Genomic DNA, 23,915 nt, shown 5'->3' on the forward strand with positions numbered 1-23,915 from the left:
AATTTTTGCAGGAGGACAAACATTCATTGAGCACCTGCCGGGTGCCAGGCATTGTTATAGGTACCTGGAGACTTGGCCTTGAACAGAGCAAAACCCCATCCCCCATGATGTGGAGGTTGGGGGGAGGGGACAGAGGATCAGCCAACAAACCAGTACATCATGGTTCTGTTCTGGGGACTAAATGCCAGAGTAGGAGGGATGGACATTCCAGGTTGGGGGAAAGAAGGGTCACTATTTTTATATTAGATGGTCAAGAGAGGCCTCTTGAATATGGAGCCCCTTGAGTAGAGACCTGAAGGGAAGTAAGAGGATGGGTGAGTCGTGCAGGTGTATAGGTGAAGAACATTCTCGGAAGTGGGAACAACCTGTGCAAAGGCCCTGAGACAGCAACACGTTCCAGAAACAGTAGGTCTGCAGGGAGTGAGGGTGGTGGTGGTCATAAGATTTGATGGCAGAGAATGCGGGGTGGGGGGTGGGAGGCACAGAGGGTATGTAGTGAGATGGGGAGCCTTTGGGAGGTTTTGAGCAGAGGTGACCATTCTCTGATTTAGTTTTTTTTTTTTTTTAATTGAAGTACAGTTGATTTATAATTGATTTAGATTTTAAAGGGTGTTTTGGCAATAAGATGATCCCTCTGTTTTTATTTTTTTAAATTGAAGTATGGTTGATTTAGTGTTTCAGGTGTACAGCAAAGTGATTTAGTAATATATATATATTCTTCAGATTCTTTTTAAAAATAAATTTATTTATTTATTTATTTTGGGCTGCGTTGGGTCTTCGTTGCCTAGTTGCAGCAAGCAGGGGCTACTCTTTGTTGCAGTGCGCAGGCTTCTCATTGCAGTGGCTTGAGGAGCATGGGCTCTAGCCGCATGGACTTCAGTAGTTGTGGCACGCAGGCCCGGTAGTTGTGGCTCTTGGGCTCTAGAGCACAGGCTCAGTAGTTGTGGCACACAGGCTTAGTTGCTCTGCGGCATGTGGGATCTTCCCGGACCAGGGATCGAACCTGTGTCCCCTGCATTGACAGACGGATTCTTAACTACTGCACCAGCAGGGAAGTCCCCAGATTCTTTTCCATTATAGGTTAGTACGAGATATTGAATACAGTTCCCTGTGCTCTACAGTAGGTCCTTGTTGTTTAAGAAGATCCCTCCTGGGAGTTCCCTGGTGGCCTAGTGGTTAGGATTTCAGGCTTTCACTGCTGGGCCCGAGTTCAATCTTGAAGCCTTCTGGCTTAAGTTAGACTATGCATTTTGTTTTTGATTTTTACCAAATTGGTTTAGTAACAACAATTTGTAGGTCCAGTTTGTTCTGAAACAACACTTACGTTAATCCGTATTATTATTGATTCATTCTCCTTCAAAAAAAAAAAAAAAAAACTACGGTAAAAAAGGATCTTTCTGATACTTTCTTCTACTGTCTTGTCACAGTCTGAAGTTTCTACTTTTATGCAGTTCTTTGGGTTAGATTATGAAAGGTTCTTCGTTTATTCAGGAGATAGTTGTTGTACATAGATGTCCATAGTGGTCCAATCCTAACAGCCAAAAGGTGGAACCAACCCATATGTCCCTCAGTGGATGATGAAAAAACACAATGTGGTAGGACCATAATGTGAGCTGTAATTCATCCACAAAAGGAATAAAGTTCTGACACAGGCTGCACCTTGGACGCATCTTGAAAACATTATGCTAAGTCAAAGAAACTAGGAGCAACACGTTACATAGTGTATGATTCCATTTATATGAAATATCGAGAATAGGTAAGTTCAGAGAAACATAAAGGAGATTAGTGGTTGCATAGGGCTGGGGGATAGGCGGGGAAAGGGGGTGATGGCTAAAAGGATATGGGGTTTCCTTTTGTGGTCATGAAAATGCTCTCAGATTGACTCTGATGATGGCTTCACATTATCTGGGAGTATACTAAAAAGCATTGAATTGTACATTTTAAGTGGGTGAATTTTATGATATGTGCGTACATTTTTATGGGTGCTGAATTTTGTCCCCTCCAGATTTATGTGTCAAAGCCCTAACCATCGATACCTCAAAAAGTGACTGTAGTAGGAGACAGGACCTTTAGAGAGGTGACTAAATGGAGACGAAGCCATTCAGGTGGGCCCTGATCCAATCTGACTGGTGTCCTTATAAGCAGGGGACATTTGCGCACTCTGACACCAGGGATGCAGGCCCAGAGGCCAGACCATATGAGGACTCAGGGCAAGCCAAGGAGAGAGGCCTCAGAAGAAACCAGCCCTGCGGACACCTTGATCTTGGGCTTCCAGGCTGCAGAACTGTGAGGAAAAAGAAGTTTCTGTTGTTTAAGCCCCCGCCCGCCCGCCCGTCCCACCCCATTCTGTATTATTTTGGTAGGGCAACCCTAACTGAATGAAACGTGTATTATATCTCACGTTTAAAAAGACATTTGTTTGGGGCTTCCTTGGTGGCGCAATGGTTGGGAGGCCGCCTGCCGATGCAGGGGACACGGGTTTGTGACCCGGTCCGGGAAGATCCCACATGCCGCGGAGTGGCTGGACCCGTGAGCCATGGCCGCTGAGCCTGCGCTTCCGGAGCCTGTGCTCCGCAACGGGATAGGCCACAGCAGTGAGAGACCCGCGTACCGCAAAAAAAAAAAAAAAAAAAAGACATTTGTTTGTAAAATAGATACCTAGTGAGAAGCAGCTGCATGACACAGGGAGATCAGCTCCGTAAGTTGCGACCACCTAGAGGGGTGGGATAAGGAGGGTGGGAGGGAGACGCAAGAGGGAGGGGATATGTGGATATACGTATGCATATAGCTGATTCACTTTGTTATACAGCAGGAGCTAACACAGCATTGTAAAGCAATTATACTCCAACAAAGATGTTTAAAAAAAAAAAGGACATTTGTTGGGGAATTTCCTGGCGGTCCAGTGGTTAGGACTCTGCCCCTCCACGGCAGAGGGCCCGGGTTCCATCCTTGGTGGGGGAACTAAGATCCCAAAAGCAGCGCACGTGGGAAAAAGAAATTGTGGAATGGTGCTAGGTATTAGGCACTGTTCTAGGCACTCAGGATATAGCAATAAATAAAAAAGAGTCCCCCAAAGTGGGGGCTGTGTTTCTGATTATAGTGGGGGGGGGACAGTATACAGTGGGAAGGCACAGAGATGGGAGCCTGGGGGTGACTACAGAGAGGAGGCGACCACCCTGGTCCAGGGAGGGCATGATGGTGCTCTCGCGGGGTAGGGCCGTGCAGGTAGTGAGAAGTGGTCGGATTCTGTTATCTGTTTCGAAGGAAAAGCCGACGGAGCTGCAGGATTGGGTGGCGCATCCGATGTGGCCGTGAGAAAGAGGAAACGAGCGCGCCTCCCAGGTATCCGGGCTGAGCTGCGGAAGGATGGAGCCTACCGTGATGGGGAGGACGGTGGGGGCCGGCCGAGGGTGGAGGGGGGGACCCCTGGGAGCTAAGTTTGGACCTGCGAGGCCCCCACGTGGAGAGACCGGGAGGGCGCCTGGCCCTACTGTCTGGGTTGGAGAGATGAATTTCAGAGTTGTCCCAGTGGGTGGCCGTGGTTTGGAAGGGAGGAGGGAGTGTGGCTGATATCTAGAGGTTTCTGGGGGGTGAGGAAGAATCAGGAAAGAAGGAGCGACCATAGAGGTGGCAAGAGAAACCAGGAGAGTTCAGAACAGAGTGAATCAAGCAAAAGTCTACCATCCCGTCACAGGCTGCGATGCGTTAGGTAAAACCGGACGTAGAGGGAGACCGTGGGGTTTAATAACGTGGAGGTCATTGGTGACGTCGGCAAAAACAGTTCCACCGGTTGAAGATAAAACGTGAAGGAGAAAGGGTGTATGGATGACTTTTTCTACAGTTTTGCTTGGGGGGGGTTGGGTTGGGCGGAGGCAGAGACTTAGGGCAGAGGCCAGACGGGGAGGGTGCTCAGTCTTTTTTTTCCCCTTTAAAGTGGAAGATGCCCATGAGAATGGCTATAATTAGAGAGAGAGAGAGAAGCAAAACCAGAAAATAAGTAATGGCGAGGGTGCAGCGAAATTGGAACCCTTGTACATTGCTGGTGGGAATGTAAAATGATGCAGCCTCTGTGGAAAAGAGTTTGGCGTTTCCTCAAAAGTTAAACACAGAATTACCATATGGCCCAGAATTCCACTCCTAGGAATGTACCCGAAAGAACTGAAAGCAGGTATTCAGACAAATACTTGTACATGCATGTTCATAGCAGTGTTATTCACACTACCCAAAACATAGGAAAAGCCCACGTGTCCATCCATGGATGAATGGATACACAAAATGTGGTCCAACCAGACAACGGAATATTATCCAGTCATAAGAACGAAGGAATTTCTGACACACACTACAGCGTGGTTGAGCCTTGAATACATATGCCAAGTGAAAGAAGCCAGACAGAAAAAGTCAGAGCGTATGAGTCCCTTTAGTGTGTGAAATGTCCGGAATAGATAAATCCATAGAGACAGAAAGTAGATCAATGGTTGCCAGGGGCTGGGGGAGCAGGCAAATGGGAAGCAACAGCTCAATGAGTAAGTGGTGAGGAAAAGAACTAAAAAGAAAAAACTTTATATTTCGGATCCATTTTAGGTTCACAGAAAAATGAAGAGGAAGGTACAGAGACTTCCCCTATATTCCCTGTCCCCATACATGCATAGCCTCCCTCCTTATAAATATAACATCCCCCACCAGAGTGGTACCTTCGTTAAAACTGATGAACCTACAATGACATGTCATCATCACCCGAAGTCCATAGTTTACCTTCAAGTCCACTCTTGTTGTTGTACATTCTGTGGGTTTGGACAAATGTATAATGACATGTATCTACCATTATAGTATCATACAGAGCATTTTCGCTGCCCTAAAAATCCTCTATGCTCTGCCTCTTCATCCCTCCCTCCCCTCTGATCTCTGGAAATCACTGATCTTGTTACCCTTTCCATATGTTTGTTTTTTCCAGAATGTCATAGCGATGGAATCATGCAGTATGGAGTCTTTTCAGATTGGCTTCTTTCTTTTCTTTTTTAATATTTATTAATTTTTTATTTGTTTGTTTTGGCTACAGACTTCTTAGTTGCGGCATGCGAACTCTTAGGTGCAGCATGCGGGCTCTAGTTCACCGAGCAGGGATTGAACCTGGGTCCCCTTCATTGGGACCACGGAATCTTAACCACTGGACCACGAGGGAAGTCCCAGATTGGCTTCTTTCACTTAGTCATGTGCATTTAAGGTTCCTCCATGTCTTTTCATGGCCTGATAGCTTGTTTCTTTTTAGTAGTGAATAACGTTCCATCGTTTGGATGTACCACAGTTTGTCCACTCACGTGCTGAAGGACATCTTGGTTGCTTCCAAGTTTGGGCAATTATGAATTCATCCATATGCAGGTTTTTGTGTGGACATAAGTTTTCAACCCCTTTGGGTAAGGACCAAGGAGTGCTATTGCTGGATCATATGGTGAGAGTATGTTTAGTTTTTTAAGAAGCCGCCAAACTGCCTTCCAGAGTGGCTGGACCGTTTTGCATTCCCACCAGCAATGAACGAGAGTTCCTGTTGCTCCACATCCTCGCCAGCAATTGGAGTCATCGGTTTCCTCGGTTTTGGCCGTTCTCATAGGTGTGTACTGTTTTCTCACGGTTGTTTTAATTTGCAGTTCCCCGATGATACATGTGGAGCCTTTTTTCATGTGCTTATTTGCACTGTGAATATGTTTCGGAACTAGATATTGGCAGTGGTTGCACAGCTTTATGAATGTACTAAGTGCACTGAAATTTTATTTTATTTTTTAAAGGTATTTATTTATTTATTTACTTGACTGCGTCAGGTGTTAGTTGCAGCATGTGGGATCTTTGTTGCGGCATCTGGGATCTTTCTTTGCAGTGTGTGGCCTCCTCTCTAGTTGTGGCGTGCGGGCTCCAGAGTGTGCGGGCTCAGTAGTTGCAGCGCACAGGCTCTCTAGTTGTGGCGCTCTAGAGCACGCAGGTTTAGTTGCCCCACGGCATGTGGGATCTTAGTTCCCCGACCAGGGATCAAACCTCCTGCATCCCCTGCATTGGAAGGTGGATTCCTTTTTTTTTTTTTTTTTTGCGGTACGCGGGCCTCTCACTGTTGTGGCCTCTCCCGCTGCGGAGCACAGGCTCCGGACGCGCAGGCTCAGCGGCCATGGCTCACGGGCCCAGCCGCTCCGCGGCATGTGGGATCTTCCCGGACCGGGTCTCGAACCCACGTCTCCTGTATCGGCAGACGGACTCTCAGCCACTGCGCCACCAGGGAAGCCCGGAAGGTGGATTCTTAACCACATTTATGTTATGTCGATTTCATCTCAATAATAAAACAAAACAGTGGAAAATGAATCAGCATATTTGTATGTCTGTGGGTATAATCTAGTTCAGAGGGAAGACTGTTCAGGTGGCTCCTTAAATAGGCAGGTAGGGTGGGAGCTGGTGGAGATGGCCTAGGTTTGCCTGGGATCAGGGCAAATTGTTTACTCACAGCAGCAGGAAGGAGAGCTGGGCGGGCGCGTGGATCTGGATGCAGGTCTGCGGGTTGGAAGCGGGTGGTGGCTTTGGAAGTTATTTTTCTCCTGCTGGTTTCTATTGTCTCAGTGATACTGTCTGTTCTGACAAAATTGTTGGTAAACGGGAATGATGTCAGTACAAGGAGGAAATAGCAGTGGATTCTGAGCATGTTTTTTCAGCCCCTTGACGAACACAGGAAGCCACCAGTAGGTGGCGCTGTCTCCCTGCGCTTGATGCTGACCCAGCCGTGGGTTTCCTTTTTTTTTTAAACTATTTTAAAAAAAATAAATTTATGTATTTATTTATTTATTTTTGGTTGGGTCTTTGTTGCTGCACGTGGGCTTTCTCTAGTTGCGACGAGCAGGGGCTACTCTTCGTTGTGGTGCGTGGGCTTCTCATTGCGGTGGCTTCTCGTTGCGGAGCATGGGCTCTAGGTGCGAGGGCTTCAGTAGTTGTGGTATGTGGGCTCACTAGTTGTGGCTCCCAGGATCTAGAGCGCAGGCTTAGTAGTTGTGGCGCACGCGCTTAGTTGCTCCGCGGCATGTGGGATCTTCCCGGATCAGGGCTCGAACCCATGTCCCCTGCATTGGCAGGCGGATTCTTGACCACTGCGCCACCGGGGAAGTCCCAAGGGTTTCCTTTTGACCACGTGCTTATTTTGCTCTTCTTCCCAGCCTTTATGCATTCGCTTTTGCCTCGACCCTTCCTCACTCTCTTCCATTAAGCAACCTTCTCCTCCTTTGTACGTTTTTAATTGTAAAATATATAGAACACAAAATTTACCACTTTGACCATTTTTAAGTGCGCAATTCCATGGTATTAAGTACATTCATCTCGTGCAACCATCACCATCAACCATCTTCCGAACTCCTTTCATCTTGCAAAACTGAAACTCTGTCCCCGTTAAACTCTAACTCCCCATCTCCCTCCCCCAGCCCCTGGCACCCCTCATTCTATGTTCTGTCTCTATGGATTTGACTCCTCTGGGGACCTCACATAAATGGAGTCATACAGTATTGTCCTTTTGTGACTGGCTTCTTTCATTCAGCATAATGTCCTCAGGGTTCATCCATGTTGTAGCACATGTCAGAATTTCTGAATTTTTTAAAAAGGCGAGTTTCTATATTTCTTGATGCTTATTAGAAATGTAACAGTTAAAAATGTAACTTTTAAACCCTGCAAGTGTTTTTCTTAAGCTCCTTTCTGCTTTTGTTAATGCTCTGCTTCCAGGATTGCAAGGAGGTTGAGCGGGTTGTCCCAGCCCTCTGCCTGCATAAGCCATAGCGCTCTCAGGTCTGAGTTCCTAGAACACACATATGACTCTGCGGCAAAAACAAGCGCCTATGTCAGAAGCAAGTCCATCTGCTGACAGAGATCAGTTACCTTGGTTTTCTGAGACTGACTCATCTATGCTCTTCTGGCCAAATTGTCCTTGGTCATGATGTAATTTTCTCCCAACACTGCGAGATTTGAATAGGAGTATTTTTTAAAAATTTTTATTGAAGTATAACATTGATTTACAATGTGTTAGTTTCACACTTGCTGTACAGCAAAGTGATTCACATATATATATATATATATATATATATATATATCCCCTTCTTAACCATAAGTTTGTTTTCTATGTCTGTGAGTCTATTTCTGTTTTATAAATAAATTCATTTGTATCTTTTTATTTTTGGTTGGCATGTGGAGCTTCCCATGACCAGGGATCAAACCTGTGTCCCCTGCAGTGGAAGCATGGGATCTTAACCATTGGACCACCAGAGAAGTCCTGTATCATTTTTTTAGATTCCACATATACGTGATATCATATGATATTTGTCTTTGTCTGACTTACCTCACTTAGTGTGATAATCCCTACATCCATCCATGTTGCTACAAACGGCATTATTTCATTCTTTTTTATGGCTGAGTAATATTCCATTGCATATATGTACCACATCTTCCTTATCCATTCATCTGTTGATGGACATTTAGGTTGCTTCCATATCTTGTGGGTAGCAGTATTTTATTTAGGATTTTTGCTTCTATGGTCATCACTGAAAATTGGTCAGAATTTTCCTACCTTGTTCCGTATTCTTATCTGTTTCTGTGTTCACTGAGGTGAAATTCACATCAACAAAATTAACCTTTTGAAAGCGAACAATTCAGGGGCATTTAGTGCACTCACAATGTTGTGTACTCACAACCACCACCTCTGTCTAGTTCCAAAACATTTCCATGGTCCCAAAAGGGAACCCGGTACTCAAACATACGCTCCTATTCCTTCTCCTCCCCCTCTGCCTGGTAACCACCAATCTGCTTTCTGTCTCTGTAGATTTACCTATTCTGGCTATTGTATATAAACAGAATCATACAATATGTAACCTTTTATGTCTGGCTTCTTCTTTCACTTAGCATAATGTTTTCGAGGTTCATCCATGTTGTAGCCCTATCTGGTTTTGGTTTGTAGCCTATATCATCCTCTTAAGAGAAGTTGGGTATTCTGCTCTACCCCCCACCTTTTTTTTTTTTAATTCTTGGTATCAATCTGAATAAGATGGGAATTATCCGCTACTTGTAATGGCGATAAAACTTGATTGTAAAATCCTCTAAGTTTTGTGTGTTAGGTAGAGGGAGTTCCCCCCCCCCATTATTTCCAACTCATTAACATTTATGGGTCTAGTCAAGTTTTCTGATTCTTCTTGGTACAGTTTTTGCATTTTATATTTCCCCATAAATGAATTCGTTTCATCTTGATTTTCAAATTTATCAGCCTATAGTTCATATAGTTTTTTAAAATCGCCTTCACCCATTTTGCCTGCCCCATGCCCTGCCCTGCCTCTGGCACCCACCAATCTGTTCTTTCTATCTATGAGTTTGGTTTTTTTTTAGGTTCCACATGTAAGTGAGATCATACAGTATTTGTCTTTCTCGGTCTGACTTAATCTCACTTAGCATAATGCCCTTAAGGTCCATCCATGTTGTTGTAAATGGCAGGTTTTCCTTTTTATGGCTGAGTAATACTCCATTGTATATATACCACATCTTCTTCGTTTTTAAAATTAATTTATTTGGTTGCTCCGGGTCTTAGTTGCAGCAGGCAGGATCCTTAGTTGTGGCTTGCGGGCTCCTTAGTTGCGGCACATGGGCTCCTTAGTTGTGGCATGCAAACTCTTAGTTGCGGCATACATGTGGGATCTAGTTCTCTGACCAGGGATCTAACCCGGGCCCCCTGCATTGGGAGTGCAGAGTCTTAACCACTGCACCACCAGGGAAGTCCCCTATACCACGTCTTCTTTATCCATTCGTCTGTCAGTGGACATTTAGATTGTTTCCATATCTTGGCTGTCGTAAATAATGCTGCTATGAACATGAGGGGTGCCTATATCGTTTCAAGATAGTGATTTTGTTTCCTTCATATAAAAACCCAGAAGTGGAATTGCTGGATCATACGGTAGTCATATTTTTAATTTTGGGGGGAACCTCTGTACTGTTTTCCGTAGTAGCTGCACCAATTTACATTCCCACCAACTACGGTTCCATTTTCTCTACATCCTCACCGACACTTGTCATCTCTTGTCTTTTTGACATATAGTTATCCTTAACCTTCCCATATATATTTTTACAACTCTCCTCATTTCCTCCTTGCTCATTCTCTTCAGGGGTTTATGTTATTAATGTTCCCAAGGAGCCAGAGTTTGGTTTTATTCTGGCCATTTTTGTTCCTTTACCCTCTGTTTTGTTGATTTCTTTAATCTGTGTTACTTCCTTATTTTCTTGTGTCATTGGGTTTTCTCTATTGTGCACTTCCTAGGACTTCCCTGGCAGTCCAATGTTAAGACTCTGCGCTCTCAGTGCAGGGGTTACTGGTTCGATCCCTGGTTGGGGAACTAAGATCTTGCATGCCGCATGAACTGGCCAAAAAAAAAAAAAAAATTCTATTGTGCACTTCCTGATCTGGTGCCAGGTCACCTCTCCTGCTGAGTGCAGCCCTCCTCCTTGGGACTGCCTGGCTGGGTACCTGTTGTCTGGTCAGTAGGTCCTGGCCAGGCTGATGGACTCTCAGTCCTCCTGGGTTGTGAATCTAGGGTCTGCACAGGTAAGGCCAGGTTTTGCAGGGCCAGCTGGTGGGGAAGGGCTGGGGGCTTGAAGACATAGGCAATGGATGTTGCATCCCATAGTTGAAGAGGAGGTGGGGGCAATCTAAGAAGTCTTCCTGGAGGAGGAAGCCTTGCCTCGGTTGAGAGATTGAGTGGATGTGGGTCTTGAATGGTGAACTTTCAGCACCTCGGAGAAGGCTCGTGGGCCCTCCATATAGGCCCCCAATAAAGATGCGCACAAACTTTCTATATAGAATAAAACATATCCTCTATAGACGAAGCGCACAAACACACACGTGATAATATGCATGAGCCCACAGGACACATGAGGACACACAGGACAGCACGCCTAAGTCACTAGAATGTGGAGAAAAACATATGAAGACACACGCTGGGGAACAAACATCAGCACTTGCAGGATGTAACCAGCGTGGGCCTCAGTGAATGGAAATTACCAAAATTCCTATGTCAGACTGAGGGACTAGTGGTCTAAGAGCACCTGGCACTAGATGGACAGGACACCTTCAGGTCAGGCAAGATCCAGGAGTGCTGTATCAGAGGTGGGTGAACAGAGAAAAGACCAGATGCCCTAACCTTGTTTCTCTCTGGGAGGGTGGCTGGAATTTCACCATCATGTTTCAGGAAGCAGAGGTGCTCACCGCCTTGGTTGAGGTGGGCGAGGCTGAAGGTGCTGAGGGTGTCTGCATGTCTTAGAGAAAGGGGGAGCCCACTGGCACAGGAAGGAGAACTGGCTGGAGGCAGGGGGCAGCACTAGAGGGAATATTCCTTGTGAGGGGACACAGGACTGTCTGGATCTGTGAGAAGCCCTGGATCCCTGTTCACCAGCTTGTCCTAGGGGAGTCCAGGCTGGTCCTTCCCCTCTGTTCCTGTAGCTGCAACACTACTTCCATGCTTCAGTTTCCCCTTGGATGTACCTGGGTTCCTCTTAGTGGTCTGAGGGCTTTGAGCTTCCACTGGAGGCTCTCAGAGACCTCAGCTCCACCCAGCAGGCTCCACACAGCCCTGGCCTCCACGCATGAGCCAAAACCTCTCCTGGGACACAGGTGGCCAGATCAAGTACCCTGGTGGGACACTGCATATTCACCTAGGATGTGACAAGAGTGTGTGTCCGAAGAGGGTTGACTTCTGTTGATCAGGATGCAAAGTCACACAAGACGTAGAGCCTGAGGAATTGTTCCAGATTAAATGAAACTGAAGAGAGAGTTGATGAGACAAATTATAACTAAGTGCACCATGTGACCCTGGGTTGCATCCTATACAGCATATGAGTGGGACAATGGAAAAATCTGATGGTCTGCATATTGGATAATAGTACTGTAACAGCGCTACTTTCCTTCTTTGGTAACTCTACTGTAGTTATGTAAGGAAATGTCCTTTTTTTCAGAAAACACACACTGACTGTTTAGGGGTAAAGGAGCATCGTGTCTGTAAGTTACTCTCTCAGAAAAAAGTATGTGTGTATGTGTGTGTGTGTGTGTGTGTATATATATATATATATATATATATATGAATGGGACGGGAGGAGCAGGAGAGCAGGAGGAGGAGGAAGAGGAGGAGATGATGGAGGAGATGGAGATGATAGAGATAGAGATGATGGAGTTGGAGATAATAGAGATGATGGGGATAATGGAGATGTGGTGAGATGTTAACCTTAGAGAAATTTGAATGAAGAGTATGTGGGACTTTTTCTTTTTTTAATTGGGGTATAGTTGTTTTACAATGTTGTGTTAGTTTCTACTGTACAGCGAAGTGAAGTAGAGTTCCCTGTGCTATACAGCAGGTTCTCATTAGTTATCTATATTATACATATTAGTGTATATATGTCAATCCCAATCTCCCAGTTCATCCCACCCACCCCTCCCCACCGGGACTTTTTTTATATTATCATCACAACTTTTCTGTGTCTGAAATTATTTCAAAATAAAAAGTAAAAACAATTAAACAAAAACAGGTAAAGTTGCACAGAGCCTGTATGTCCAACCCAGAGCTCTGGGAGCTGATGCCTGGGTACTGGACAGTGGAGAGGGCTTAAGGAATATGAAGGCTTTTTAAGGGGAGAACATGAGAGATCTTGTTTGTCTGAAAATGTCATTATTGCACCCTTATCCTAACGTGGTAGTTTAGCTGGGTATGGAATTTTCAGTTCTGAGATATTTATCCTGTGGGCTCTGAGGATTCGCTTCTATTGTCAGGCATCTGTTGTACAGATTAAAAATTGTGCTCTCCAACTGCTCATCTCCTGTAGAAAAGCTGTCTTTTTCCTCTGGTAGATTTGGGGTTTTGTTCTTTATCCTTAATGGCTTGGAACTTCATCTCAGTAAGTTTCAGTGTGGAATTTTTAAGGAATTCACTTCGTTTGGCTCACAGTGGGCTCTTTCAATCTGGGGGCTCATGAATTTTTCAGTTTTGGGAATGTTCCAGCCTTCCTTCCTTCCTTTCTTTCAAATAATCCTTTCTGTTTCAGTTTCTTAATTCTTTTTACTACTTTTAGACAGATGTTGGTCTGTAGGGATCTATATTCCATGTGGTTTAAAGAAGAAGAAGAAAATTTCTTCTTTATGCTGCTTTGAGAGAGATACTCCTTAGCTATCTTCCATCCCGGAAGATAAAATTCTTATTTTTCCTCTACTTTTTTTTTTTTTTTTTGCGGTATGTGGGCCTCTCACTGTTGTGGCTTCTCCCGTTGCGGAGCACAGGCTCCGTACACGCAGGTTCAGTGGCCATGGCTCATGGGCCTAGCCGCTCCGTGGCATGTGGGATCTTCCCAGACCGGGTCACGAACCCGTGTCCCCTGCATCGGCAGGCGGACTCTCAACCACTGCGCCACCAGGGAAGCCCTTTCCTCTACTTTTGATTTACAGTGTTGTGTTAGTTTCAGGGGTACAACCAAGTGATTCAGTTATACATATATTCAATACATATATCTATTCCTTTTCAAATTCTTTTTGTACTATTTTATAGGTTTAGGTATTCTGGACATTACGTATAAAAGCAGTCATAAAATGTGTGACCTTTTGTCTGTCTGCTTTCACTTAACATAAAGTTCCTGAAGTTCATCCACGTTGTAGCGTGTATCAGTATTTGCTTTTATGGTTGAATAATATTCCGTTTTGGGATATATCCCATTTTGTTTATCCATTCACCTACCGATGGACATTTGTGTTGTTTTGATCTTTTGGCCATTGTGAACAGTGCTGCTATGAACATTCATATACAAGTATGTGTTTGGGTCCCTGTTTTCAAGCCTTTGGGTATATACCTAGGAGTAGAATTGCTAGGTCAGACGATAAATCTGTTTAACTTTCCAACGAACTACCAAACGCTGTTCCACAGTAATTAACCATTTTACATTCCAACCAACAACATACAAGAATTGTTCTAATTTTTCCACAACCTCACCAACAGTGATTATTTTATTTTTTGCTATATTTATGGTTATGGGTGTGAAGTGGTATCTTGTGGTTTTGATTTAGATTTCCTTAAGACACCTTTTCATGTGCTTATCGGCTGTATATCTTCTTTGGAGGAATGTCAATTGAAGTCCTTCGCCCATCTTAAAAATTTTTTTTTGTTGTTTTTAAGTGTTTATATATTCTAAGTGCTAGACCCTTTTCAGATATATGGTTTGCAAATAGTGTCTCCCATTCTGCTGCATGTATTTTTGCATATCCCTTTTAAGTTGTATTTATTTATTTATTTTAAATTTATTTCATTTATTTATTTTTGGCTGTGTTGGGTCTTCGTTGCCGCGCCGGCTTTCTCTAGTTGCGGCGAGTGGGGGCTACTCTTCATTGTGGTGTGTGGGCTTCTCATTGTGGTGGCTTCTCTTGTTGCAGAGCACGGGCTGTAGGCGGGTGGGCTTCAGTAGTTGTGGCACGTGGGCTCGGTAGTTGTGGCTCGCGGGCTCTAGAGTGCAGGCTCAGTAGTTGTGGTGCACGGGCTTAGTTGCTGTGCGGCATGTGGGATCTTCCCAGACCAGGGATTGAACCCGTGTCCCCTGCATTGGCAGGTGGATTCCCAACCACTGCGCCACCAGGGAAGTCCCTTAAGTTGTATTTATTAACAATAAAATGAGTATCTGTCACTATACCTCACAACCTCAAAAGTTAGAACAGTGACAGTAATTTATATCTACCTGAGTGCCATCCCCCTCCCCAGATCAAAGGTAACTTTGATAAGTTCTGCATTTTGTGTTTATGTTTTCTGTTTATTAAAGAAATAATTCTTCTAGATAGATGTGTATGCCTAAACAATACATCATCTTGTTTGAGTTGCTTTTGAACTTCATAGAACGGTCAACAATTTGACATGATGGTGAGCGGTTTTCCAGCATGATTGTAGCAATTTACACTCCCCCCTCCCCAGTAATATATGTGAGGTTATTTATTCCCATCTTCTCCAATACTTGCTTTGGCCAATTTATTATTTTTAAAAAATTATTATTATTATTTTTTGGCCACCCCACGTGGCATACGGGGTTCCTCGACCAGCGATCAAACCCGTGGCCCTTGCAGTGGAAGCGTGGAGTCCTAACCAGTGGACCTCCAGGGAAGTCCCTGGCCAGTTTATTTTTGCCAGTTGAATGGGCTTAAAATGGTACCTCACCACTTTGCTTTGCGTTTTCCTGATTATCACTGAGATTTGAGTATGTCTTCATACGTTTATTGGCCATAAGTATCTTCTCTTCTGTAAGTGTCCATGGTGGTTTTTGCTCCTATTTTTAGGTCGGTTGTCCTTCTACTGAGTTGTAGGTGTACTAGGAAGATCTAGACGTATTTTTAGGGATAAAGAGGATAGGGTGGTGGTGGTGGGAGGGGCGTGTTCCAGGACAGAGGCGTTTTCCCTGCAAATCTCACCGACAGAGGATGCTGTCACTCTGTATTTTTGCCGGGGAGAGCCAGGGAGAATTGGCATTTCATTGTAGGTTTAATTTGCGATTAAATTTAATTTAATCGCTCAGATGGAGTGAGACTGAGCATCTTTTTATCTGCTTCCAAGCCATTCGCATCTCCCTCCTGTGGACCACCTGCTCATCTTTTCATCCCTCGCTCCTCCTCCTAGGAGGAGGAGCATTTCCTCTTTCACATTTCTTCTTTCACATTTCTGTCTGAGAACCCCTGTCTGAGAACCCCTCCTAGGAGGAGGAGCATTTCCTCTTTCACATTTCTTCTTTCACATTTCTGTCTGAGAACCCCTTCACACCGCGGTATTCTCCTCTTCTTTTCCCGTTTCTCTCTCTTCTTTCCTCTCCCTTTCTTCCCTCCAGGTCTCACCATCTTCTGACATCACATCCTCCAAGCTCCTAGTCTGCTCTCTCCCCTCTCACCTCCGGTGTCTCTCCAATGCCGCCTTTTCTTCCACCTCCCCCACTGTCCCTTCTCTTTGCCTGTTTGTTTCCTACTTCCCATGACATCTCAGCTCTTCTAATTGTTCCCTCCTCTCTCATCTTTCCAGTCCCTCTTTCCAGTGATTCTAACACCTGCCTCTTTTTAAAACATTTTTATTTTATTGAAGTATGGTTGGTTTACAATGTTGTGTTAATTTCTGCTGTACAGCAAAATGATTCAGTTACACATACATATACATTCTTTTTCATATTCTTTTCCATTATGGTTTATCACAGGATATTGAATACAGTTCCCTGTGCTATACAGTAGGACCTTGTTGTTTATCCATTCTCTATGTAATAGCTTGCATCTGCCAATCCCAAACTCCTAATTTATCCCTCCCCCCACCTTTGGTAACGATAGGTTTGTTTTTCTATGTCTGTGGTCTCTTACTGTTTTGTAGATAAGTTCATGTCTATCCTTGTTTTTAGAGTCTACATGTAAGTGATATTGTATATTTGTCTTTTTCTTAGTGACTTCACTTCGTATGATGACCTCTAGGTCCATCCACGTGGCTGCAAATGGCATTATTCCTTCTTTTTTATGACTGAGTAACATTCCATTGTATATATGTGCCGCATCTTTATCCATTCATCTGTGGATGGACATTTAGGTTGTTTCCACGTCTTGGTATTGTGAACAGTGCTGCTATGAACATAGCGGGGGTGCATGTATCTTTTTGAGTTATAGTTTTGTCCAGATATATGCCCAGGAGTGGGATTGCTGGATCACATGTAACACCTTCCTCTCCCTCCATCCTTGTTTCTCAGTGGAGACACAGCAGGGACCTTTCTCCTCTCTGCCATCTCTCCCCGCTCCCATCCTCTCCTCTGTTGAGAAGCACAGAAGGTGAGACCCGTCCCCCCACCCTTTCTCTCTCTTCTCCGACTCCTGTCTCTGGTGTTCCCCTGAAGGCAGCACATTCTGGCCCTGCGTGGGACCTTGTGGCAGTGATTTCTGGGGTGTGTGTGGGGGGGCACCCTCCTGCAGAGCTCCTGAGGAGACAGTGAAATCAGCCGGCTGAACCCTTGGGAAGCCTGCAGGAAGTTGCCCTCCCACGAAGTCCTATTTCACTGTCTCCAGGGAGGTCCTGGGGACCCTGAGGACGGGGATCTGCCAGGCTTGAGCAGCGGCTGCAGGAACAGGTGTGAGTCTCCCCTTCGCCCTTCTGTTTGGACCTGTGTGACTTTGGGCAAAGGACTCCACCTGTCTGAGCCCAGCACCTGCTCATCTGTACGCAAGGTCTGTGAGTAGCTGACCAAGGGCTGCCCTGGGGTGGAAGGAGGTAGCTTGGCTGAGGCTCTGCTGGGAGGCGGGGACTCACCCCAGGGGGTCCCCACGCGCTGCGCACTGTCTGGGTCCCCTGGGGGTGGGCCTGTGTCTTGGGGTGGCAGTGAGTGACCCATTGGTGAGGTATGTAAGTCCTGGCTGCCTTGGGGCCTCTGGGGATGGATGAGGAGCTGTGACAGGGACACAAGCTCTCAGGCAGAGAAGTTGGCTCCGGTCAAGTTTTATTGGACCCCCTTTCAGCCTGGGGCTCTTCACAGTTGCCGGGCTGCCTGTACCCCTCTCTCCCCCGGCCGCAGCTCTGTCCATTTGCCTGAGGGAAGGAGGGAGGGTGGGCAGAAGGAAGGGGCTGGAGACAGATCATCTGCCCCTGGGGTGGGGCCCTCCCTGTCTCCACAGAATCGGCCCAAGGGTCCCCAGTCCAGCCGCCCCACGAATCCGAGCTGCCGGGTGCTGGGGCAGCCCCTTGTGGTCAGTCCTCGGCCGGCTACGTGGCTGGTGTGTGCCCGTTGGCCATCCGCCTGGCTGCCCGGCTCCGAGGGCCATCGGTGGGGGCTGCTCCGGGCCGGTGAGCCGCCCTGTTCTTCAGCTGCGGGTACTCCTGGGCTGCCTCCCCATCGCTGGAGTCTGACTCTTCCACGTCGCTGCGAACATCCTTCTCCATCTGGGGAACAGGGAGAAGGGAGGAGGCTCGGGGCGGGGCTGGGCTGGGCTGGGGGCTCCAGGGAGGCACAAGCTAGCCAACCCTTGCCCGGCCCTACCTGGTCTTTCTTCTTCTTTCTTTTTTTAAAATTATTTTATATGTATTTACTTATTTAATATTTATTTATTTTATTTATAAAAAGTTTTGGGCTACGTGCACGGCATGTGGGATCTTAGTTCCCCGACCAGGGATCGAACCCACACCCCCTCCATTGACAAGGCGGGGAGCCTTAACCGTTGGACCGCCTACCTGGCCTTTCTTTATGAAGCTGTAGATCATGCGAAGGATAAGGCAAGACCAGAACACGTGCAGCAGCTGTAGCGTCATCAGAAGCACGTTGAAAAAGTAGTAGCCGAAGAAAGGGCCCGAGTTGGCAATGGACTCGTAGTATGTGGTATAGAGGATCCTACGGTGGGTGGGCAGGAGGGAGAGAGGCAGGGGTTCACTGGCTGCTTTTGCCCCCAGTCCTAGGAATCTCTAACTTGCGTGACCTTCCCTGCTCCAGAACCTTCTATAGCTCCCCATTACCCACCCCCAAAGAATGATACCTGTGCCCTTCAGCTGGGCATTTAAGTACCCCCCCCTCACCTGGTTATGTTAAATTCAAAGAATGAACAAGCTGGACAACTGGCCGGTCGTGACTGTAAACCCCAAGCGGGTGCTTAGTGTCCCAGCAGCTCTCCTGGGTGGTCCTTTCACACCTTCTCAGATCCCTCCCCCTTCCCTCCCACTACCACCTTCACCCAGATCAGCTGTAGGGTCATCAGTGACCCACCTTGATCAGACAGCAGGCACCCAGCTGGCCTCCCTCCTCCTCATGTTCTTTCCTCACGTGCCTGCAGGGACCCACACTCCCATGCGCCCACTTCATGGCTTCTCCCTCTCCATCTCCTCTGCAGGCTCCCCCGACCTGCAAACATCAGGGGGCCCCAGGACTGGGCCTCTCTGTCCACACCTGGTCTTCGGTGACCCTGTCCAGTCTCGCGACTGCAAACACTGGACACGGACGTCTCTCCCAGAACCCCAGGCTGGTGTCGACTGCTTCCTCCACTTTTCGGTGGTGGTGCCTGAGGGGCATGTTGCAGACCCCTCAAACCCGGCGCAGCCAGAGCTAAGCTCCTGATCCTCAAACAGTAACTCTGAGCCCGTTCCCATCTCATGACCCTTGAGTCATCCCCGAGTACACCCACTTCTCTCGACTGCATTGGTCGAGCCCCAACATTGCCCACCTGGACCAGTGCTGTCGCCTCCTCCCTGGTCCCCCAGCTCCTGCTCCAACCTCTTACCAGCTATTCCCCCCGGAGCCACCAGAGGGAGCCCGTGAGTACTCGAGTCAGGTTACCCCCATCCTCTGCTCAGAACCCTCCAGGGCTCCCACCTGGCTTGGGATAAAAGCCCAACTTCTCCCCAAGGCCTATAAGACCTTGCATACTCTCTCCCGTCAGCTCCGTGCTCTCCCCTCGCTCTCTCCCTCTTGCTCACTCTGGTCCTGCCACACGGGCCTCCTCTTTGTTCCTCCGACATGCTGGGCACGGTCCTGCCTCAGGGCCTTTGCAGGTGCTCTTCCCACTGTGATCAGTAGTTTTCTCCCTCACCTCCCTGCAGTCTCTATATGAACGCTGTCAGTGAGGCCTTCTCCGACCACCCTATTTCCAGCTATCCAACTTTGTGACCTTCCCAACTTTTTTTCTCTTTAGCACGATCACTGCCTCACATATTCTGCAGTCTACTTGTTTGCCTTATTATATTTCCCCACCTGCCAGTGTCAGCCCCAGGTGAGCAGGGACCTTCACGTTGTTCCCTCTGCTTGTTGCAACAGGCTCATCAAATTGCCGGGCAAAGACTTTATCGCGTGGGGCCCGACGCTGTCTCCCAACCCATGTTCCAGGCACGCGGCAGGGGATGATGACTAAGCCCAGTTTTCTGTTTCTCCTACCTCTGGGCCTTTGCATATGCGGCGCCCTGTGCCGGGGACACCCTTCCTTGCCTCCTCCTGGAAACCTCCCAGCCCACACCCCAGCTATCTGGATCGGGGAACCCGGGAACCGAGGAACGGAGGGTGAGGGAGGCTTGGAGCTCCGCCTTACCGCCGCCCCCCACCTCCCCAACCCCCGGCGGGAGGGCTGACTCACTGGGTGGGGAAGAGCACGAGGCGAGTGTAGAAGAAGACCAACGAGAAGATAATGAAGAGAGCATCGCACACGCGCCGCCAGTGCGTGTAGTTGAACAACTTACAGGCCTGGAGGGGACAGCAGAGAGCAATAGGCCTGGGGAAGCACGCGGGAAGGGCGGGGCGGGGCCGAGAAAGGGCGGGGCCTCTTCCCAGGGAAAAGGGGCCTCTGCCTGGGCCAAGTGAGTTGGGGTGCGTGGTCTGCGGATGACGGGGGTTGGGCCTCACCTCCCAGGAAGACTGACAGGGGGTGGGCCTCAACACCAGGGGCACCTGGGAGGGCGGGGGGCTGGGAGGGGTCGGGCTGCGCCAGGCGCACCTCCAGCAGGTAGTCGGAGGAGTCGTGCAATAGCAGCACCAGAGAGCCGATGCGCAGCAGATTCGTGCTGTAGGAGAAGACGATCAGGGTGATGGTCACAAAGTGATGTGCCACCTGCTCCTTGAAATCCTGCGGGAGACGGAGGGTCATAGCCGGGATGAGGCTGGGGGGCCGGAGCGGCCCCACCCCGCAGGGCTGGGAGCAGGCCCTCCCAGGGGGTTGCTTGGCATGTGGACCCTATGCCTCCTGCCTGAGACACCAAGGGTCTCTGGGAGTGGGGTGAGGCCACCCCTCTCCTCCTGGAACTGGGTCACGACCGCCCCAGGCCAGACTCTTGGCCTGGCCTCACCTTGCGCTTGGTGTCGAAGGGCAGCGTGATCAGCAGAGAGACGTAGAAACTCAGCTCCAGGAGATACCAGTGGTACAGAGCCGGCTTCAGGGGCTGTGGCAGGGAGTGCAGGGTTAGCTGTGGGGAGTGGAGGTTCCCACGGGACATGGGGCATGGGGTAGGGCCCTCCCCATTTGCTCAAACCCATGACACATGAATCCCAATGAGTGAGGAAGGCATGAGCTCCCCATCCTTAGAGGTAATCAAGGGCAGTGGTTTTGTGGCAGCTCCTGCTTCCAGGGTGTCCTGACTCCTGGCCCCTCTCCATTCCACATGGGAACCAAAGAATAGAGTGGGATTCAGGGGGGGGAATGATGGTGTGATGTCCAGCTTTGGCGCTCTTGCCTGTGGCCACAGGAACTCTGCCCTGATCCTCCCACTAGCCTCCAAACACCACCCCTCCCACTCACCTGCTGTGGGTAACTGTCCCAGCACATTACTGGCGTCCACAGCCACGATTCCTGCAGGGACACGGGAGTCTGAAGTTGTCCAGAGGTGAGAACCCAGCCCCCCCAACCCCCCAACCCCAGGCCTGGGGCCTCCTCAGGCCTCCCTGGCCCTTGACATGCTGCTGTCACTCAGGCCCGCTGTTTCCTGCCTGGTTGCAACTCTGCTCTCACTGTAGACCAGGGGCTGATTCAGAATCCCCAGCCCCGACACACAGTAGGTTCTCTCAGTAGGCACCCATGGAGTGAACATTCACCACGACCTGGCCTCATTCCCTCCACCCTCCCTCTCTGTGCCTTGGCACATGCTTCCCCCTCTGCCCGAACCCCACACACCCCTTCCCAGTCCAGTCCAGGCCCAGCGCATACGAGGTGCTTGAGGGATAGGGCAGGTGAGCTGTCAGGTACACTCACGTGGTAAAGAACCGAGATTCCACCGATGAAGGAGCACAGATAGAAGGTGAACCTCCAGCTGCAGGCGGGGAGGGAGCCCCTGAGGCAGCTGCCAAAGGACCAGGCCCCCCGCCGCACCCCCAGACTCCCCCTTCCCGGCCCCACCCTGGGCTTACCTGGCCTCACAGAACTTCTTGGTCAGGCAGGGCCGGTCCTGGTTCCGGCGTCTCCGGAACCAGTGTTGGGTCTGTCGCAGGGTGAGCCCACACTGGGTCGCCAGGAGGCTCATCTGGGGCTGGGGAGGGAGTGATGGGGGCCAGGGTCACAGAGGTGGCCTCCTGCCCCTGTCCCAGGACAGGCAGGACCCAGCTCTGCTCCCCCCCTCCCCTATAGCCCCAGACCTCGCCTGTGGGGTGCTCTACCTTTGGAGATGGGGGAGTAGGGGGTTTCACAGGGTGGGGGTCTCCCCAGAAAGAGGCCTTATAAAAACCCAGCTCTGCTCACAAACACCCCCTCTAGAACCTCCCCCAGGGGACCCAAGCAGGCCAATGGGGAGGGAGGAGGGGGTCAGGGATCTCACCTCTGTGGGTCTCTGCCCTTCCATAAGGAAGTGTTTCTCCAGCGTGGCATTGGGCTTCACCGGCCTCCTGGTCTGGTTCCGCACACCCAGCCACCGGCTCAGGGGCAGGCCTATGAATCTGGGTGTAGGGGAGACACAGCTTGTCAGTCCAGGTGGGGAAACGGGGGCTCACTGGGCCGCATTTTAGGACCCTGGAGGTGATAGCCTGGCTGTTGCACTGCGCCCAGAGAGGAAGCTGGATTGGTCTTCAAGGTGGGGGATGAACAACTTTGATGGTACCCAGGCACCTTCACTCCATCCCAAACCAGGGATGAGAGTCCCCTCGATGCCTGTCTCACGATGGCCTGGGTCCTGATCTGCCCCTCTACCAGGCTGGGGGCCCCCCGCATGGGCAGAAGCAGGTCTGCTTCTTCTCAGGCCTGCCTCCACCCAGCATCCCCCCCCTCCCTTGTGCACACCTGGAGGAGCTGGGACCCTGGTGAGTCAATTACCACACTGCCCACAGAGGGGCCCTCAAGACCAGGGGTCGGGACCAAACTGCATGTCCACCATCCTAATATCATCTTTCATTGGGGGAAACTGAGGCTCAGAGCAGCCCAGCAAGGAAGTTATTCCAGACTCAATTGTCGTGGGGGGAGGCGGGGGTGGGGTTGGGATATGACTGCCATTTACTGAACACTTAGGATCTGCCAAGCATGTGTCCAAGTCCACCTCGTGTGCTGGCTCACTTAACACTATTATTGTCCCCATTGTCCTGATGGGCAAACTGAGGCTCAGAGAGGCCAGAAACACGCTCAAGGTGACACAGCAAGTGAATGGCAAACCCAGGATTCATTTTCCCTTAACAGGGAAAACCTCTGCCTTTGTTTGACCCCAGAAAAGCTACTTCCAACCCCGTTGCCCTTTAGAAAGGCAAGGGATGCCTTTGGGAGGAGTTAACACTGCCACCTCAGCTGGAGCCACTGGCTAAATAGGTGGGAAAATAGACCCAGCTTTCAAGGCCTGGCTGAATTGGGCCTCCCAGAATCCCTCAGGCAAAGCCTCGATCCTCGCTGAACTACCTGCTGTGTGACCTCAGGCAGGTTATTTGACCTCTCTGTGCCTCCATTTCCTCTTCTGTAAAATGGGGATAATAACAGTACCACCTCACTGGGTGAGGGCTGAGTTAAGACAGACAAACTGCTTAGAGCAATGGGTGGCACAGAGGAAGCACCCAAAGTGTGTCTGGTAAATGCAGTGTCAGTGGACATGCCCTGGGTTCCCCATGTCCAGCCTGTGTCCTGGGAGCCCAGACCCTAGGAAGCTCCTCGTGAGTGGGAGAGTCAAAGCAAAGTGTAGAACGCTCGCACGTCCCTGTGGTCAAAGAGTGGGACAGAGGGAAGGACCCGAAGTGAGGGCCAGAGGGGGTTCAGGGCTTTGTGGGGAGAGGGTCAGGGCAGGCTTCCCTGGAACCCAGCCTTGAAGGAACTGCAGGGGAGTGAGTGCAAAGGCCAGAGGGTCGCAAAGAAGGTGGGGGACCTGGAGGAAGGGGAGGGGGAGGGGCCCTCAGGCATGGAGGGGGAAGCCGGGGGAAGCGGGGGCAGGCCCGGTGGGGGTAGGCCATGGGGGCAAGGCAGGTCTGGGAGCTGT

At 49.1% G+C, this 23,915-nt stretch overlaps 2 protein-coding genes across 10 annotated transcripts in view; both read right to left on the reverse strand.

Annotated features, from left to right (window-relative positions):
* HNRNPM (heterogeneous nuclear ribonucleoprotein M) overlaps nucleotides 1-23,915 on the reverse strand; it is a 174,766-nt gene that overhangs the window by 150,399 nt on the left and 452 nt on the right. The gene's annotated exons all lie outside the window — the stretch shown is intronic.
* Nucleotides 16,137-23,915, reverse strand: part of CERS4 (ceramide synthase 4) — a 30,339-nt gene continuing 22,560 nt past the window's right edge. For both annotated transcript variants that reach the window (XM_082650140.1, XM_082650139.1), the window contains exons 3-11: nucleotides 22,287-22,404; nucleotides 21,883-22,001; nucleotides 21,728-21,785; nucleotides 21,278-21,328; nucleotides 20,829-20,921; nucleotides 20,480-20,608; nucleotides 20,123-20,229; nucleotides 18,240-18,396; nucleotides 16,137-17,951 (exon numbers count right to left, since the gene is read on the reverse strand). In XM_082650140.1, coding sequence (XP_082506266.1) covers nucleotides 17,775-17,951; nucleotides 18,240-18,396; nucleotides 20,123-20,229; nucleotides 20,480-20,608; nucleotides 20,829-20,921; nucleotides 21,278-21,328; nucleotides 21,728-21,785; nucleotides 21,883-22,001; nucleotides 22,287-22,404 — 1,009 coding nt within the window. In that variant the 3' untranslated portion in view covers nucleotides 16,137-17,774. The remainder of the gene's footprint in view (nucleotides 17,952-18,239; nucleotides 18,397-20,122; nucleotides 20,230-20,479; nucleotides 20,609-20,828; nucleotides 20,922-21,277; nucleotides 21,329-21,727; nucleotides 21,786-21,882; nucleotides 22,002-22,286; nucleotides 22,405-23,915) is intronic.

Source organism: Grampus griseus (assembly GCF_964374135.1).
Source record: "Grampus griseus genome assembly, chromosome: 3".
NCBI classification, from domain to species: domain Eukaryota; kingdom Metazoa; phylum Chordata; class Mammalia; order Artiodactyla; family Delphinidae; genus Grampus; species Grampus griseus.